The sequence below is a fragment of the Cajanus cajan genome, chromosome 11 (assembly GCF_000230855.2).
Source record: "Cajanus cajan strain Asha chromosome 11, NIPB_CcT2T_4, whole genome shotgun sequence".
Lineage (NCBI taxonomy): Eukaryota > Viridiplantae > Streptophyta > Magnoliopsida > Fabales > Fabaceae > Cajanus > Cajanus cajan.
The window spans coordinates 37526030-37544674 of NC_138527.1; the positions used below are offsets into that span (position 1 = coordinate 37526030).

Here is an 18645-nt window from a genome sequence, read left to right on the forward strand (position 1 = left end):
ATAACAATAAAAAATAATAAATAGATTAAAGAGAATAATGATTTAATAAAATTAAATTTATAATTAATTATTTTTTTAGAAAATCTTTCATTTGCGACTTTCTACAAGTTGCTACTTGCTAGACCAACTGATTTTTAATTAGAAAAATCACGTCAGCATTTCATATTTGTTTTAATGTTAGAAAATTTTTTTATTGAAAAAATACATCCAAAATCGTACTTGTGTGAATAATAACGTCATTTTAAATTTTCATATTTTATATGTACTTATGTTTTTATACTCAATCTATTACTTACATTGAAATAAAATACAGTATATTTTACTTATAAAGAAAAAATTGTTAGACAAAGGTGACCCTCTACGGTGAGGGTTCATTGGACTGGGCTTGCATGTAAATCATGATCCAACGTGGATTACATTATAATTGGGCTTCTGGTTGGGGGCTAAGTTTGAATATAGAATTGGCAATTCCGATTCATCCATAATGTAGTGCAAGGGAAATAGGGAATGATTATTATACAATTTCATTAAAATAATTACCTATCATGAAATAAATACCTATCAATAAATACATTATGCATCATTTTTACGTATAATGACTGAATACATTATGAAGGGATAAATTAAAACTAAATAATTTATACTATATTAAAAGTGAGAATATCATTTATTTTATAATATTTTTTAAATGTTAAAAGTATGGTCATTGTAGGATGAAAAAAGTAATTTAATTTATATTGTGTACTTGAAACTTAGAAAGGAAATTTCTTATAATTTTAAGGGTAATAGTATACGTTTGTTAAGATGAATATTTAATCATAAGCTAGGAGTCGATATACAAATAATTAGTCCCTCCTCTGTTATCTTTTATAAGAAAAATTGATTTTACTACTTATAATATTTTTAATTTTTTTTAAAATTATATAAAGATAAAATTAAAGTCTCACATCTTTATAACATAAGAATATAAATGAATTTATTATATATATACATTTCACTATCTATAAGAGATATTTTGGATGATGTTTATAATAAAATCATGGCTAAAAACCTAATTTGGTCCCTTATAATAATTTTTTGTTTCAATTTAGTCCCATATTTATTTTTGGTTTCAATTTGGTCCCAAACTAATTAATTGGTTTCAATTTAGTCTCAAATTAATTAATTGGTTTCAATGTGGGACTTCCGTCCAAATTACTTAAACGAAGTTAACTTTTGGTCACGTGGATGCCACGTAGATGCATACGTGGATGCCACGTGGATGAGAATTTTTTTCAAAACACCTGGACCCAGAACGGCCCGTTCTGAAACCGGAACGGGCCGTTCTGGGTGCACTTTTGGTGTGTTAATTTTGCATTTGAAACGGCCCGTTCCAGGTGCAAAATTAACACACCAAAAATGCACCCAGAACGTCTCGTTCCGGTTTCAGAACGGGATGTTCCGATTTTTTTTTATATATATAAAATATTAATAATTTTATAAAATATATATTATTAATTATATTTTAATTATGTTATTATATCTAATAAAATAAATATATTAATAATTTTTTATATTTTATTTTATTATGTTTATCTTATTAATTTTTATTATTTTATTCTTCTAATCTTAAATAAGTTGCAAAAAATTATAAAGTGATATTTAAATATTTCTTCAAACTGAAAGAGACAAAGAAAAAATTATTACTCTATTTATAAGACAATTATATTTTATAAAAATAAGTAATTTTAAAATTTTTATCATAAAAAAATATTTTTCAAAATTATTATATTTTTTAATAAAATTAATAAAGAATATTGGTTTAATTGCATTTTTTATCCCTCAAGTATTACAATTATGCAGTTTTGATCGGCAATATTTTAATTGGGTAATTTTAGTCCTTAAAGAATTGCAATTGCCTTCAATTTTTAATTGAGCAATTTTAGCCCCTCGAATATCATAATAGTATAATTTTAGTTTCTCTCATTAAAAATTAATAATTTTAATATATATATATATAATGTTTTAAAATTAAATAATTATTTATCTATTCAAATTAACGTATATTATAATTTTCGATATTATATCAATAATATTATTAATATATTTACAGATAAACTAATAATTTGATAAATATAACTTGTTATATATTAATATATTTTTACAAAAATATAAGTATATTAATTAGAAATATATATCTGATCTTATATATTTATATTTTTGTAAAAGTATAGTAATATATATTAAGTTATATTTATCAAATTATTAATATTTATAAATATAGTAAAAATATTATTGATATTAATTTATCAGTAGTATTTAAATAAGGAAACAATTATATAGTTTTAAAACATTATATATATATATGTATTAAAATTTTAAAATTATTAAATTTTTAATGAGAAAGACTAAAATTGCACAATTATGATATTTGGGAGATTAAAATTGTTAAATTAAAAATTGTGAGACTAAAATTACACAACTATAATCTTTTAAGGACTGAAATTACTCAATTAAAACCTTAGGGATCAAAATTGCATAATTATAATACTTGAGCGATCAAAAACACAATTAAGCAAAGAATATTTTATTCACAGTTTTGGAACGGGCCATTCTGAATCCAGAACGGGCCGTTCTGGTTTTAGAACGGCTCGTTCTGGTTTCAGAACGGCCCGTTCTTATTCTCTGTTGGTGTTTTAATTTTGCAACCAGAACGGCCCGTTCCGATTTCAGAACGGGCAGTTCTGGTTCCAGGTGTTTTCAAAAAAATTCTCATCCACGTGGATGTCATGTATGCACCTACATGGCATCCACGTGACCAAAAGTTAACTCTGTTTAAATAATTTGGACGGAAGTCCCACATTGAAACTAATTAATTAATTTGGGACTAAATTAAAACCAATTAATTAGTTTGGGACCAAATTGAAACAAAAAATATACGTGGGACTAAATTGAAACAAAAAATTATTATAAGGGACCAAATTAGGTTTTTAGCCTAAAATCATAAAGGTTTATATCTGAAGTGTACAACATTTTACCAATATGAAGATATGTGTACGTAGAACTCTTGTGAGACTTTTAAATATATGGGAACAAGTCCCAAATCGAGGTTAAGGGACAAAAGTAGTCTACACCCCTCTTCTAACTCGATTATAAGTCAATGAAAATTATTAATATCATTACACCCAAGGTATTGTCCATTTTAACACTTGTTTGGTCATTACAATTTTGCCTATAAAAAAATGCCTTAATGGGTCAAGGAGGGAGGTGTATATAAACTACTCATAGTCTCGATTTTTAAGTAGTGTAAACTTTTAAGCATACTTGAACAAGCATCCTAATCGGGACTAAAGGACAAGAGTCTCTTAGACTCTATTTTTAGTACCAATGTTCCAATTGCAATTTTGTTTACATCATTAGAATCATTATATTCGAAGTATTATTCATTTTGATGTTTGTTAAATTGCCACAATTTTATCCTTAAAAAAAATGTATCTATAGATTAAAAATGGAGTTTATTTATAGTCTAACCATCCTTAACCTTGATGCATACGCATTTTGAGACTTTTAAACATATTGCACAAAATCAAACATTTTTTATCTACTTTAAAATAAACAATAATACAAAAAGTAATTATTTTAAATTTTAGAATATAAAATCAAGAAAACATATTTTACAAATATCAAAATCAAATTTACTTATTTTATTATATTAAGATAAAAAAAAATAATTCTAAATTTTATAATTTGAAATATAAATATTTTTTTTATAGTCATCGAAATGAAAACTTACCCGATTTACTTAAAAATATATTTAAAAATATCTTATGTGTAAAACAAAAAAAGGTTAAAACCCTAATTTGGTCTTTTATAATATTTTTTTGTTTCAATTTAGTCCTACTTTAATTTTTTATTTCAATTTGGTCCCTAATAATTTAAATTAGTGCAATGTCAGACTTCTGTATAAATTATTTAAACGGAGTTAACTGTTGGCCACGTGAATGCCACGTAGATGCATAGGTGGATGCTAAATTTCTTTAATGCACCTGGAACTAGAACGACCCGTTCTGAAATCAAAATGGCTTGTTCTAGTTGCACATGTTGTGTGTTAATTTTGCATCTGGAATGAGCCGTTCCAGATGCAAAATTAACACACAACGAGTGCAGCAGAACAGACCATTCTGGTTTTAGAACGGGTCGTTCTAGATTCAGAATGGGCTGTTCCAGAACGCCAACCAACGTACGTTCAACAAAATGCCACACTGTAGTTCAAAAATTGGAAATAAAAATTCATAACATAACATAAATTCAAAGACAGAAATATGGTTCAGAGACTGAAAACAAAAATTCATAACATAACATATACTAAAAAAGTTCAAAGAAATTACTGAGAAGGGAAATCATCTGGATAACGCTGAAGGTGTTAATAATACATCTTATCCACCATATAACACTCAATAGCTGATAGGATATCAACATTATCTACTTGTACATGTGGTTGTGTGGTGAAATGTTGGTCCTGTGTATCCTCTTTCTCTACTTCAGGTTGTACCTCCTCAAGAACATGTTGTTGTTGTTGGGGTACATCGGTCAATGACTTCAAGGGAAAACACTATGTCATTTCATCCTTGATTGTATAGTGTCAATTTGGTAATAAGTGGTTCACTCCAGTTTGACTAACAGTGAAATAAAACCTGCTAACATTATTCTTAGTGATATACTGCATTGTCCTTAATGATACACTGTATAGTCCAAATGTTTAGCAATTGAAGTTATCAATCCCCATTGACAATATTATCAAATGCAGTGTTTGAAATGCTTTGTACCTTGGGTCTTTTTTCTTGCATGATTCACAACCGTGATTTAGAATCACCCGCATGAATTATAATTATCGACCGTTTGTGTTTGACATTCTAGAACTAGAACGCCCGTTCTGGTTGCACTATTGGTGTGTTAATTTTGCACCTGAAACGTTCTGGTTTCATATGTATTAAAGAAATTTAGCATCCACCTATGCATCTACGAGGCATCCACGTGACCAATAGTTAACTCCGTTTAAATAATTTGAATGGAAGTCTGACATTGCACTAATTTAAATTATTAGGAATCAAATTGAAATCAAAAATTAAAGTGAGACTAAATTGAAATAAAAAAATATTATAAAAGACCAAATTAGAATTAAAAAAAAAGACAATAATTATAATAAATTTAATTAAAGTAATTGGAAGTTGTACAATTCAGCAAGTCATCAGATCCACATCCCCAAAAGACAATCCCAGCGCATATCACTCACAGCTCACACACTCACCGACACCCAACAGGACAATTCACTCTTACAGAGTGAGATTTCTTAGATTAGTTACATATTATTTGGATCTGCAAAATAATATGCTAATTTATATAATGTTAGAATTTTTTGTTGGAAAAATATCAAATACGTGAATAAATAAAAGTAAAAAAAGAAAAACTAACTCTGGATAATTTAATTTTAATAAATAATGTTGACTTCGAATAAAAGAAGTTATCATTTAATTCTTATAGGAACTAAAAGATAAAAAACAATTACTTTTAATCAATTTACATAACTTCTATTAGAATTTTCTTAATGGTAATATCAAATATGTGAATAAACTGATGCTGGATTATTTCATTTTAATAAATAATGTTGAGTTCGAGTTAATAAACAAGTGTGAATAAGTATTCAGAAAAAGAAATGCTTTAGTATTTAATTATAGTAAAATATTAACCTTATAAAACTCAAACAAATTCAATTTTAGTAAAACTATTTGTAGTCTATACGGAAAATAATGTTGCTAACATATATTAACTAATATTTTAACTTGTATAATATAAAAATATATTTATTATATATAATTAAATTTTTATAATATATAAATTATATAAATATTATATTTAATGTATAAATTATATTTAAAATTTATATGAATGAATTTTTTAAACATAAAAATTATATTTTAGATTTTGATAAATAATTCAATTATAAAAAAATTATTTTTATTTATTGATAATTTATTTCAAATATTAACATTTAATTTATAACTAATTATGATAAAAAATAATGAGATAAGAAATTAAAAAACTTGTAAATCACTCATCGGAAAAAAATTTCTAACTGTAGTATTTTTTTTTTATAAAGATAGAAAAAAGTTACAAAAATGATTGAGAATTGAACCTAAATTTTCATACTTCTAATATTCAATCTCTCCCCATTCAATTACTAGACTAATCCTAATAGTTTCTAACCGTAGTATCCTATGAATATTAATTAACATTTCTCATAAAAAAATTTGTATGCAAAAGTAATACTCCTTCTAATTATATATATATATATATATATAATTTATTAAATAATTTGATAAACTATTTTTTTTTTAATTTTAAGAGCAATAATCCTAATATTAATATTAATGTTAATATGAGAATACGTTGGCGGTGAAGAAAACATTGATTTTAATATATGAAAGCAGTAAGAAATAAGAATAGTAAAATAATAAAAGTAGTATCTTGGAAAAGTAAAGAGAGAGAGAGAGAGAGAGAGGAAGTAAGAAATTGTGAATATCATCTCACAGTCACAGGGAGAGGGGCAGAAGTCTTGGACGCGTTGGAGTGGGGAAGTGCATACATAAATTGAGGCGCGGAAGAGAGTGGGAGAGTGTGTCTCCATTTTGTGAATCAATCTAAGCAATGGAAAAAAGCGGGGAATCCGGATCTGCAGGGGCGAACGGTGAGGCGGCTGCGTCAAGGAAAGTGGCACTGATAACGGGCATAACGGGGCAAGACGGGTCGTACCTGACGGAGTTGCTCCTTGAGAAAGGGTACGAGGTGCACGGCCTCATCCGTCGCTCATCCAACTTCAACACGCAGCGCATCGACCACATCTACGTCGACCCCCACAACGCCCACAAGGCCCGCATGAAGCTCCACTACGCCGATCTCTCCGACGCCTCCTCCCTCCGCCGCTGGCTCGACACCATCCTCCCCGACGAGGTCTACAACCTCGCCGCCCAGTCCCACGTCGCCGTCTCCTTCGAGATCCCCGACTACACCGCCGACGTCGTCGCCACCGGCGCCCTCCGCCTCCTCGAGGCCGTCCGCTCCCACATCGCCGCCTCCGGCCGCTCCCACATCCGCTACTACCAGGCCGGCTCCTCCGAGATGTTCGGCGCCACTCCGCCGCCGCAGTCCGAATCCTCCCCCTTCCACCCGCGCTCCCCCTACGCCGCCTCCAAATGCGCGGCGCACTGGTACACCGTCAACTACCGGGAAGCCTACGGCCTCTTCGCGTGCAATGGGATCCTCTTCAACCACGAGTCTCCCCGTCGCGGCGAGAATTTCGTGACTCGGAAGATCACGCGGGCCGTGGGCCGCATCAAGATCGGGCTCCAAAGCAAGCTGTTTTTGGGGAACCTTCAGGCCTCTAGGGATTGGGGCTTCGCTGGGGACTATGTGGAGGCCATGTGGCTGATGCTGCAGCAGGAGAAGCCTGATGACTATGTTGTGGCCACTGAAGAGTCCCACACCGTGGAGGAGTTCTTGGAAGTGGCGTTTGGCTACGTGGGCCTCAATTGGAGGGATCATGTGGTTATTGACAAGAGGTACTTTCGCCCTGCTGAGGTCGATAACCTCAAAGGGGACGCTACTAAGGCTAAGAAGGTTCTTGGGTGGAAGCCCAAGGTGGGGTTTCAGCAGCTTGTTAAGATGATGGTTGACCAGGATGTTGAGATGGCTAAGAAGGAGAAGGTTCTTGTGGATGCTGGCTACATTGATGCTCAGCAACAACCTTGATCTGCTTCTCCAGATCCATGCCCTTTACTGTTTTCCTTTTCTTTATTATAGCTGACACAGTTTTATTTCTCAGCAATCTATTTATGTTTTCATGTTGCACTTCTTGTTTCTTAGTTGTGCATTTGGCAGATTTTTTTTTTTAATTTTGTTTTGTAAGCCCGCTGATTCATTAAATTAAAGCTATATACATCTGCATCCATCCATTGTCTTTTAGAGGCTCCCTGTGCTGCTGCATTATTCGTTATTTTCTTCCTTTCTTTTTCAATGGGCGTTGATAGCACATTCATTGTGTACTGCTGGATTGTGAAATGTGTTTGGTGAGGGAAATTCTCTCTTTAAAACTGTACGAGTTTTCAAATCAAAACCAAACCGACAAATAAAACACTGTGGGGTTAGAATGGGGTTCTGTCGGTTGTTTTTCTATCTGTGTTTGAGGAGATAAGGCTGGTTCAGGATGATGTGAGTTTGGAATTTGGATGATTAGATCTGCTTCGCCTTCGAGGTATAGTTGAATCTGATCTGATGTTGCAGAAAATGTCCGGAGAGAGATGAAGGGTAATTGAATCTGATTTGTTTTGTGTCTTTCTAATGTGCTAAATTTTTGTAATCTAGTTCGCGTATCATGTTTATGATTTGATTTGTTTCAATTAAATCTTCACCCAACAATTTATTTACCTGGACTAGAATTTCCAAATCTGTTTCATGTTTAGCATCTGTATCCAATAGTTAAAACCAAGAAATTTTGGTTCAGTCAATCAACTTAACGATCCAAACCAAAATGGGAATACCGCATTACCACTAGAAACTTGCACTTGAACGGTTGGAGCTTCACAAAACATGTTCAAATTATTAGGAGATGGATGGAAACTGTCAAAATCTGAGAATATAAAGTGAAAAAAAAAAAAAAAAACCAATGATTATTTTATTGTAAAGTAAAGATCATGGCTTGCTGGTTAACTGTCACTTACGATGTAATCTCATGGCTTTATGGATCATCATAATCACAAGCTGCATCCGTAGAGATTCTTGTTGCATGGATTCATTTTTTGGGACACATTACGTGGATAATTCATATATACACCTTTCACGACTTTTATTATTAAAAGAATTCCGTGCCTTCTATATTTTTTTTTATAAAATTAAAGATAAAATAAATAATAAACTAGATGGTTGTAAGTGATTATTTAGAAAGAATGTGAAAAATTATTTTTCTCTTCATATTTGAGAGATATAATATAATGGTTCACTAAAAAATAAAAATAAAAAACAATTACACATTTTGGTAAAGGTATAGATAACTTGCAAAATCAGACATTCCCATTCTGAATATATATTTTTATAGAGTATTGTTATAGATTTTTGTAGAGCAACGATTATGAATCCATTGTTTCAAAATTTAAATATGTTTTTTTTTTATATATAAAATTAGTTTGACCAATGTAATTAAAATGAGTTCAAATTAATTATATCTACAAATTTTATATGAAAACACGCATCACAGAAATAGATTATGAGGACACTTCATCAACAATTGTGCACATATTTATTTGTGAACAAAGAAAATGGTATCTCTATTGGTTTTAACATCATTAATGACATTGGCAACATGTCGCACAATTACACGATTATGTGCTCATTTTATACCGAAATTACAGCAATTTTGTGCAACTGAGACGTCGAAAACAATTTTGTGCAACAGAGACGTCAAAAACAATAATGTCAACTTCTCAAAAAAAAAAAAAAAAAAAACCACCCAAAAAAGGACAAAAACGATTAGATGGTGTGAGCACTTTAGATCTGATCACGTGTCTATTCAATTTTTTGCCTCCAATTAGCAACCAAGCCCACTATGTGCGTGTCGGTGACGGGCATCATAGCTCCTTGCATAGAAGCATTGTAACATGGCCGGGTTGCTCTGATGTTGCCATGATTTGGTCTCAATTAAATGACAAGTTTCATGTCCTCCAAAACATGGCCCCATAAAAAATTAGTCTATCATGTGAACGTGATCTAACCATTCTTCAGACTCTCGAGCACCTCAAAATTGATAAGAATGCAGGAAGCTTGTGAAAATATGAGCAAGAATCAAACCTGTTGGTCTAACTATTCTTCCGTAGAAGGCGGATTTGTTTTTGAAACCGTCCCCAAACTAGATGAACTTGAGCAGGTTTCAGCAGTAGCAATTGTAAAAGGTTTGATAGATGACCGGAGAGATTCTGGGCCCTCTACTGCAATCCTTTTGCACAATGCATCGCAGTTACTGATAACTTCAGTCAACCTTCCTTTGAGCTCTCCAATTTCCACCTGCAATCCATGAACTGCATGCACGTCCAACTTAAAGTTAATGAGTGTTCAAAATCAATCATAGAATACAAAAAGAATTGGCATAGTGGTAGTCCGTAGTCCCCAACTAATCAGTTCTTCACCCATGCTATGAAAGCATTATGATTTATGACAGACATGCGAATGAATCAAGATTTTATGATTTTGTGAGCCATGTAAACGATTGAAGAGGGTATTTCCATTTCAATTAAGCAGATTCTAAAAGCTTGTGTTAATGTTAGTCGCTGCCCATAAAGTTGAGAATCCCAGTATTCCAAATATTGTTCGAACTGTGTCTGATAATTACCTCCCGATAGATGTTGTGAGGCAGTCTTCATTGTAGACGTTGAATGATTAAATCGCTGAAGAAGTTTGATTGCCAAAGCATCTGCAACTTCTATTTTGTTTTCTATCTCCTCCTGCAAAAATTGCATCCATTTTCATAGCACGTACAGAAATATATCATAGATTTTGTAAGTCAGAAAGAAGGAACACGATACAACAATGTCTACCAATCAATGTTAAACATTGATATATATGACCTTAATAAAACACAAATAAAATAACAAAAATAATTGAAGGGTTGCCACAACATAGGAATTTGACATTTTGAAATAAGTTCTTTCAGTTTGATAATTTTTAGATTTTAATTATCCAGGCCACTAAATGCAATTTTTAATAGAGATATTGGGCATGCAGTTATACTATCATCAAATATGTGGAAGGGATCAGCATTTTCATTTTTTTCCTGTATATAATCAATCAATTAAAAATAATAAGAAGAATTAGCTTCAGGATTTAAAATTTCTCACATGAAAAAAAATTGTATTAATAGGTTGATCAATATCTTCCTCACAATCATTCACTGCCGACATGTACATATTAAAATAGTTAGACAGATGCCAAATCAGTTTTCCCAAGTGGAAGAGAGAAATAGACCAGCTTTAGCTATAAATATGAAATCTACAATGGTTGAAAGTATGACTTTTGAGACAATTTTTTCTCATCTCACTCTCACCATTTGTTTAGCAGATACTAACCATTCACAAATTGAAAAGAGAATGACAGAACATTCCAAATTTCATTAAACTTCTCATAATTGTTACCAAATAATCATTACTACTATATATGGAAAATTATATGGCAGAAGAAAGGGGGAATGTGTAGCCAACACATCAAAATGAAATGCCTTGTACTGGATTCTGTTAATACCATACGTATTCTGTGTTTATTGGCATAAAAATGTGCCCAACTAAAACATAAATTCAAGAATGTGTTACATAGACCCCCCCTCTCCATCTCCAGACTTTAACTCTTTGTATGAATTTAACATATATTAAATTCAGCAGCCATTTTAATTTAATTTCTTGTTAAAACAGATAACTCAATGGTAACAACAACACAAATATTAGAGACATATGTCTTCCCCTTGCTGCGGTTACTAACTGGTGCTGCAACACTTCTTATTCTAATTAGCAAATATAAGTCAATTTTTTATATGTAACAAATATTGGTCAACTATATACTATATTCACGTACAAGTCAACTATATTTATTTTATTTTAAAAAGTAGAAAATTAGCCGTGTCTATCATACAACTCAAAATCTTGACTGAAACCATTGACAGTATTTGTCTTTTAATGATAAATTTAACACTGAGGTATAGATCCTTCTATTAACAGATATAGGCGATTTATGTCTAGAAAATGGAGTGGCTAAAAGGGTAGGCTTGAGTTTGGGTGTAGGGGAGGTGTATGTAATTCACTTGCAACTGAATTATACATTTGAAAGGATAAAGTTTCCTCTTGTGTAAGTGTGACTGTGAGAGGGGAAAGGGTGGGTGTATTCTAAGATGTTGAGTGCATTAGAAGATGAATTCACTGAAATATTAATATATTCAACAGACCTGTCTTTTGCTTATCTCATGGGCCTTTTTCTCCTGCCATTCACGGTACATTGAGAAGAGCTCTAATAGAACCTTCGGATTCACTGTAGTTATTTCAACCATGAAAAAACTAATTAATTGGCCCCAATAAAACTTATAGAACTAAATGCAGCTGTTTGCATGCAATAGAATGATCCCAAGTAACATGATATATAATAAAAGGGTTCTATTAGGATTTAAATGTGATCAAAAAATGAAAAAGTCATAGAAAGCATACACGTATCAATGTGTTTCTGCAAAACAACAAAATCATTTAACAACAAATTAGACAATATAGAAGTCTCCCCTTAATCATTAATATTGCAATTTAGCAATAGCGCATGAAATATTTATGCTCTCAGCTATTGTTTGTGATCTATAATAGGGGAATGTTGAGTAAAAAGTTTAACAGACATTCCTCAAACTCTCAAACATTTACAGATGTAGACTTTGCATATTAACACGGTTACTAAGAACCATAAAAGTATCCTTGCACAGCAATGCTACATTCTATTCAAGGTGTCACTGGGTATGTACAGCTTCGTATTTAATCAAGTCCATTATGATTTTGTAGTTTGCAACAAATTTAACTAATAATAGAGAGTGTGTCGTTGTCACTTCTTAATTTGGGAATTAGGATCTTGTTGCTCTGCACAGGTGCTTAATTCCTCCAGCTCTGATGCCTTTTTGCTGTGGTACCCCAGGATAATTGTTTTGTTAGAGGGGATCTTATCTTTCAATTAATAAACCTTAAGGTTCACATTTTCACTTTTAAACCTTTCAGTACCCTTGCCAATGTTACAGGTCAAAACAAGTTTAGTTTAAAATCTAAAACATTTTTTCCGGGGTCATATCATATGGTACCCATGAAAATCAAAAGCTTGTATTAAGAGGCAAAGCTCATGAAAACACCAACGAGCTAATCTACTTTTAGGGACTAATCAATTGCAACAAAAGCTATCCGGTATCTATCATGTGCTGCAAATACTGGGGGAAGATAGCCACATCAACTAACTAAAGATGGCTTGACACACTACGTTTTGCCACAGTTATTTTAGTAAAAGGAATTTCCACTGGATGCATAATATAGATGCTTTTGGAAGACAAGCCCTCAGTTAAATTCTATTGGGAATATCAGAAATAACAGAATCATTGAGCCACAAGAGATCATCACCTGAAACCAAAGACGAAGAAGGCTTCCTCACTAAAATATCAGTTAAAGTACCCTCTGTTGGGGGTGACGTCAATATGGGCGGTGTCTGCAGCGAACAATTAAGGGAATCATAAGGTTCGCAGTCTCAAAATGAAAACCTCGTATAAAATAAAAACCCAATTTTGTTGCATAAAGTAAAAAAGTAGTTACAATTTTGAGAGATTTGAGGCGCTCCAAAATGGGGTCAGAGGCTTCCGATCGGTGGGTTATGGTGGTGATTTTGTCATCTGGCGTCTTCGGGCATAACAAATCGAGAGAGTTCAGTGAACAAGGACACGATTATCAGAGAGGAGGAATTGAAAGAGTTATATACCTGTCCAGTTGATAAAGTAGATTCTGAAGCGCCCATGTTTGGCAATGCGTGTGGAACCCAAGCTCAGAAATCAATCTCTATACCCAAACTCTCACTCGCATAAGGGCGAATTTTGGAAGGAAAATGCTTCTCAACACGAGTTCCAACTGCAGGAAACAGTGTATTCAATGCAACGACAATGGGTTACCCGTTACTGCAAGGGTTGTTTGGTAGCGTGAAAAGAGGGTGAGAAATACAATAAATCGAAACACAAAATAAATAAAAATAATTGAGAAATAAGAGTGTTTAGTCGAATAAAAATAAATAAATAATGAAATAGGACAAATATTTTTAATATAATATTTGATTAACAATTTTAATTTAATGAATTATATTAAATCAGAGATTTTATCAATTAAATCAAAATCACTATGATTTCATGTGTAAAAAGTTAGTTATGTATTCATTTGCTAATAAACCTAATGGTGACTTACCTTTTTTTTAATTGGTTGTTTTATTTTTTTTCTTTCATATCAAATAATCACCAACCTTTTCTTTGCGGAAGATAAAGAAAGTTTGAGATTTTAAGAGCGTGTTCCGGCGAGAAATTTAAATAAAATAATTTATATTTTTTAAAAATTTTAAATATTTTGAGATGAAATATTTTATTTGAATGAAAAATTTATAAAAAAAATTAAAATTTAAGTATTTATAAAAAAATTTAAAATAGTAAAAGTTTAAGTTTATTTTTAAAAATGTAAATTTGAAATATTTCATTTTTTTTCTTTTTTTTTATTTTACACACACATATATATATATATATATATATAAATAACGATTCGTTTATTTTAAAAGTAAGTTTACTTAGATTTACTTCGTTCAACTATTGGATTTAAAGTTCTTAATGCATAAATCAAATCTGCAAATTTTGAAAAATTTAAAAATTATTTGATACTTTGTTTCATTAATTCAAATTAATGTATAAAATGATTTTATGATTATCTATCAATTTGAATTAATAAAATGAAGTATCAAATAATCTCTAATTTTCTTAAAAAATTGCATACTTAATCTATGCATTAAAAACTTTAAATTCAATATTTAGATCGTTGAAATTTGACGTAGAATTTGAGTTATTAAACGAAGTAAGTCTACCTATACTTATTCTTATAATAAACGGATCTCATCTCATATGTATATATATATATATATATATATAGATATATTATCTTTCTTATCTCTTAATTATTAAATATTTTAAAAATAATAATATTATTTTTAAAACTATTAAATATTTAAGAAAATAAATAAAATTTATTCTTATAAAATTTAACCTTAAAACATCAATATAAATAAATAAATATATATATATATAAATTGTACATGTGACAAAAATCAAATTATCATATCAAAAGTAAGAATTTAAAATTTTAAAAATTTGAATTAACTAATCAAAACAAAAAATTTAAAAGTGATGAAAATTGAAATAAGCATAATTCAAATTTCAAAAATTTTAAATTTCTTGAATTTTTAAAATTCTTCATTCAAATACACTATAAAAAATGTTTGCAGTATAATTACCCAAATAACAAGTACAGAGAAATTTTATAGCTTAATCTCTACTAATATATAAATGTGATACTTTTTTTAGTAACCATCTTGGTCTCCATATTATATTGACCATTATACTCTTCTACTTTAAAAAATAGAAAAAAAATAATATTTTAACAAATTCAATAAATTGAAACTAATGAATTAATTATAACACTAGTTACACTAATATACTTTTATTACTTAATTTTTATTTTTTATTTTATCTTTAATAGAAAGACATGAAATGTCTCGACTCCACTAGTATTTAGATAAAGAACTTCCAAAGTAATTGAAATTGAAATTGAAATCAAAATATTTATGAAATTCACTTTTATATATTAACTTTTATATAAGATTATTTTTAGAAAATATTTTTCAACAAGAAATTTTTTATTTCTCATAATTATTTATTAGTTAAATTTAATATTTTTAAATAATTTCTGATAAATAAAAAATAATTTTATGTTACATTATAAATTATTTATTATAAATCTAAAATATAATTTATATATTTAAAAATATATATTTATTAAAAATAGGTTATTAAAGAATAACTAAAAAAAAATACTCTCATTTAAAATATTTTTTTTTAAAAAAAAAATTATACAAATTTTTTTGCAAGTCAGCCAATTTAATATTTTAAATAAACTGATATCAGATTTATGTAAAAACAAACTACTAAAAAATATGTAATATGTAAAATCAAACGATTATTATTATTATTATTATTATTATTATAATAGACTATTTTTATTTCGTGTAAAATGCTTTTTAAATTGTCTAAATACTAACTTTTCTTAAATAAAAAGATTTTAAAAAAATATTTTCATAATTTATCTAATAAATAAACTTACACATAAATATATTTTTAATCTTTATAAAATAAGAAAATTTTTAATTTAATATTTGTGACAAATTTTTCGTCTTTATTATGTGATCATTGTTAATTGTTTTACACATATTTATCATAAAGTAAAATAATTATCTTAATTAGTTAGTATTTACGATTGTTTGTAATATTATGTTTGCATATCATCAAAATTTTAAATTCTTTTATATAAATTTAAAATGACTTGCAATCTATATATTTAAAATTAATATTATAAAATAAATATAATGACTTTAATTTTTTTAAAAATGAAAATTAAAAAAATAATATATATATATATATATATATTATATTTTATAACAACTAAAATAAAATATAACTCGTAAACCTAACCCAGCTTTAAGCTCTTACGTGAACTAGATCATGAAGCGATCTTACCAAATATGAAATATCATTATTTCATCCAAACTTGTGAGCTTGTCTAAGTGAAATTTTAGCGGAATATATTTTTCTAATTTTTAAATAATTATATGATTTAAATATATTTCTAGTCTCTTAAATTTAAAATAAATTTATTTTTAATATTTCAAATTAAAAATTGTTATTTTTAGTTACTGTAATTTTCAAAAAATTTATTTTAATTTCTTAACCAAAAACACATATGAAAATAATAAATTGAAACAGTTATATAATATTAATCAGACTTAATATGATATTTTTATTAACAGGAATATCAAAGTAAGTTTTATGTTATAATATTTAACAAATTTTGAATCAAAATTTAAATATAATAACTAAAATAATTTTTTTTACAAAAATTAATAGAATTAAAAATAATAATTTTAAATTTAAGAGATAAAAAAATATATTTAAATTTTATTTTGTTTATATGTACTTTCTACTAATCTTACAAATTGCTCAAAAACTACTTTTATCTGCTTATTTACAAATTTTAAATATCTGGCGAATATTGCATAGGAGAAGGCTTTACTTAAAATTGAAAAATGGGGGATGAATGTTTGATGATTTGTTCGGGTCCTAAATGGCTACCATTTAACCTAATTTGACCCACATTGTAATCTACTCTCCCTTATGATTAATCCTGCAAAAAAATTGGGGTGAGAAACAAAGCGAGATAGAAGAAAATAGAAGAAGAAAACGAGCAAGAAAACACACCCTTTTTTAGTTCCTCGTTCTTCAAGAAGTCAGTTATAGCGATCACTGTTGGCATTCCAATCCTCAGACACAGCCACATCACCGCCTTTTTCGCTGTAGCAAACAATGCCTCAAATACACGCCACGTGTACGTTCTAGATATCTCTTTGCCACGATGGCAATCCTCACCCAACTCTCTCAGCCAATAGAAAACAATAATATTTCCAGCACAGATTGTTCCCCTCGCTATTTATAACACGAAGGTTAGGATTAAGTCATCATCAAAACAAAACCGACCGTTTCCGTTACTTGCTCAAATACCATCACCACTCGGAGATGTCTGCCACCGGAGAAGATGTCGCTCCCGCCGTTGAAAAGCCGGTGGAAGAGGTGAAGGCGCCGAAGCCTGCGAAGGAGAAGAAGCCCAAGGCGCCGAAGGAAAAGAAGCCCAAACAGGCCAAAACCGCTTCACATCCTCCATATTTTCAGGTAATTCTGCGTTACTTACCTATTCAAGTCCATAACGAGTGCGTGATTTATTTACTGAATTTTCTTTGTTGATTAATTTTGTAGATGATTAAGGAGGCTCTGCTGGCTCTGAACGAGAAAGGAGGTTCGAGCCCTCACGCGATAGCGAAGTACATGGAGGAGAAGCACAAGGCGGTGCTCCCTGCGAATTTCAAGAAGATTCTAGGCCTGCAACTGAAGAACCAAGCCGCGAGAGGGAAACTCATGAAGATCAAGGCCTCGTACAAGTTATCCGAAACCGCGAAGAAGGAGAAAAAGGAGAGCGCAACCAAAGTCACCAAGGCCAACGCGGAGAAGAAGGAATCGCGCCCGAAACGAAGCAGGCGCGTAACCGCCACTGCTCCGAAAAGCAAGAAAGGCGAGGCGGTTAAGAAGGCTGGGCCGAAGAAGGCCAAGAAAGTGTCGACGCCCGCGAAGCCCAAGCAGCCCAAGTCCATTAGGTCCCCATCCAAGAGGGCCCGGAAAACTACCGTTGCCGCTGCGTGAAGTTGGATTATGATAGTTTAAGTTTGTTAGTATATTATATATGTAGATATGAAAGGTGTGAGTCTACTAGTTTGCTGCACAAGCTTGAAGGGGGTTGTGTGGTTTAGGATCGTTTAGGGTTGTGCAGACATGAGACAGTGTAGTATTGTTCGCAGTAATAATGGATCAAATACATATATTATGAGTTTTACTCTTCTCAATTGTTCTCTTTTCTGTTGCTGCTTGTTTTCCACCCTTGGTTTTGAGCCGAATTTTCTGGAATGTGGAAATGATTCATTTGTGCGTGTATGGTTTTTTCTGGGCTGGTTGGCCTTTTTGTTGATGGTCTGTGATTGGGCCCAAATGGTTGCCCACTAAATACTAGGAATAAGTGCAATGCCATATTTTGTCGCGCGATTTGATGTTAGTTTCATTGGCTATGTCTGCTATGAAATATGGTTTATGATATACACCTTCATTCTATCAGTACACTTTTTTTTCTTAAAAAAATCTTAAAATATATATTTTTTTAGACAGTT

At 30.6% G+C, this 18645-nt stretch overlaps 3 protein-coding genes across 3 annotated transcripts; 2 read left to right on the forward strand and 1 right to left on the reverse strand.

The window, feature by feature from the left end:
- The first annotated feature begins 6490 nt into the window (after window positions 1–6490).
- On the forward strand, window positions 6491–7998 carry LOC109800683 (GDP-mannose 4,6 dehydratase 1). Its single transcript, XM_020361509.3, has one exon. The coding sequence runs from the start codon at window positions 6685–6687 to the stop codon at window positions 7783–7785; it is 1101 nt and encodes a 366-aa protein (XP_020217098.2). The 5' UTR covers window positions 6491–6684; the 3' UTR covers window positions 7786–7998.
- Window positions 7999–9305: 1307 nt separating this feature from the next.
- LOC109799815 (uncharacterized) lies at window positions 9306–17277 on the reverse strand. Its single transcript, XM_020360451.3, has 7 exons — window positions 17135–17277; window positions 13558–13750; window positions 13395–13478; window positions 13206–13290; window positions 12014–12096; window positions 10415–10526; window positions 9306–10103 (listed from the first exon to the last, which is right to left on the reverse strand). Exons 2-7 carry the CDS (start codon window positions 13591–13593, stop codon window positions 9889–9891), a joined length of 615 nt encoding a protein of 204 aa, XP_020216040.1. The 5' UTR covers window positions 13594–13750; window positions 17135–17277; the 3' UTR covers window positions 9306–9888.
- A 99-nt stretch (window positions 17278–17376) lies between these two features.
- Window positions 17377–18327, forward strand: LOC109800977 (histone H1-like). Its single transcript, XM_020361921.2, is given in 3 exon segments — window positions 17377–17602; window positions 17687–18079; window positions 18081–18327. Coding segments are annotated over 3 exon segments (606 nt in total). The 5' UTR covers window positions 17377–17449; the 3' UTR covers window positions 18141–18327.
- Window positions 18328–18645: the final 318 nt, after the last annotated feature.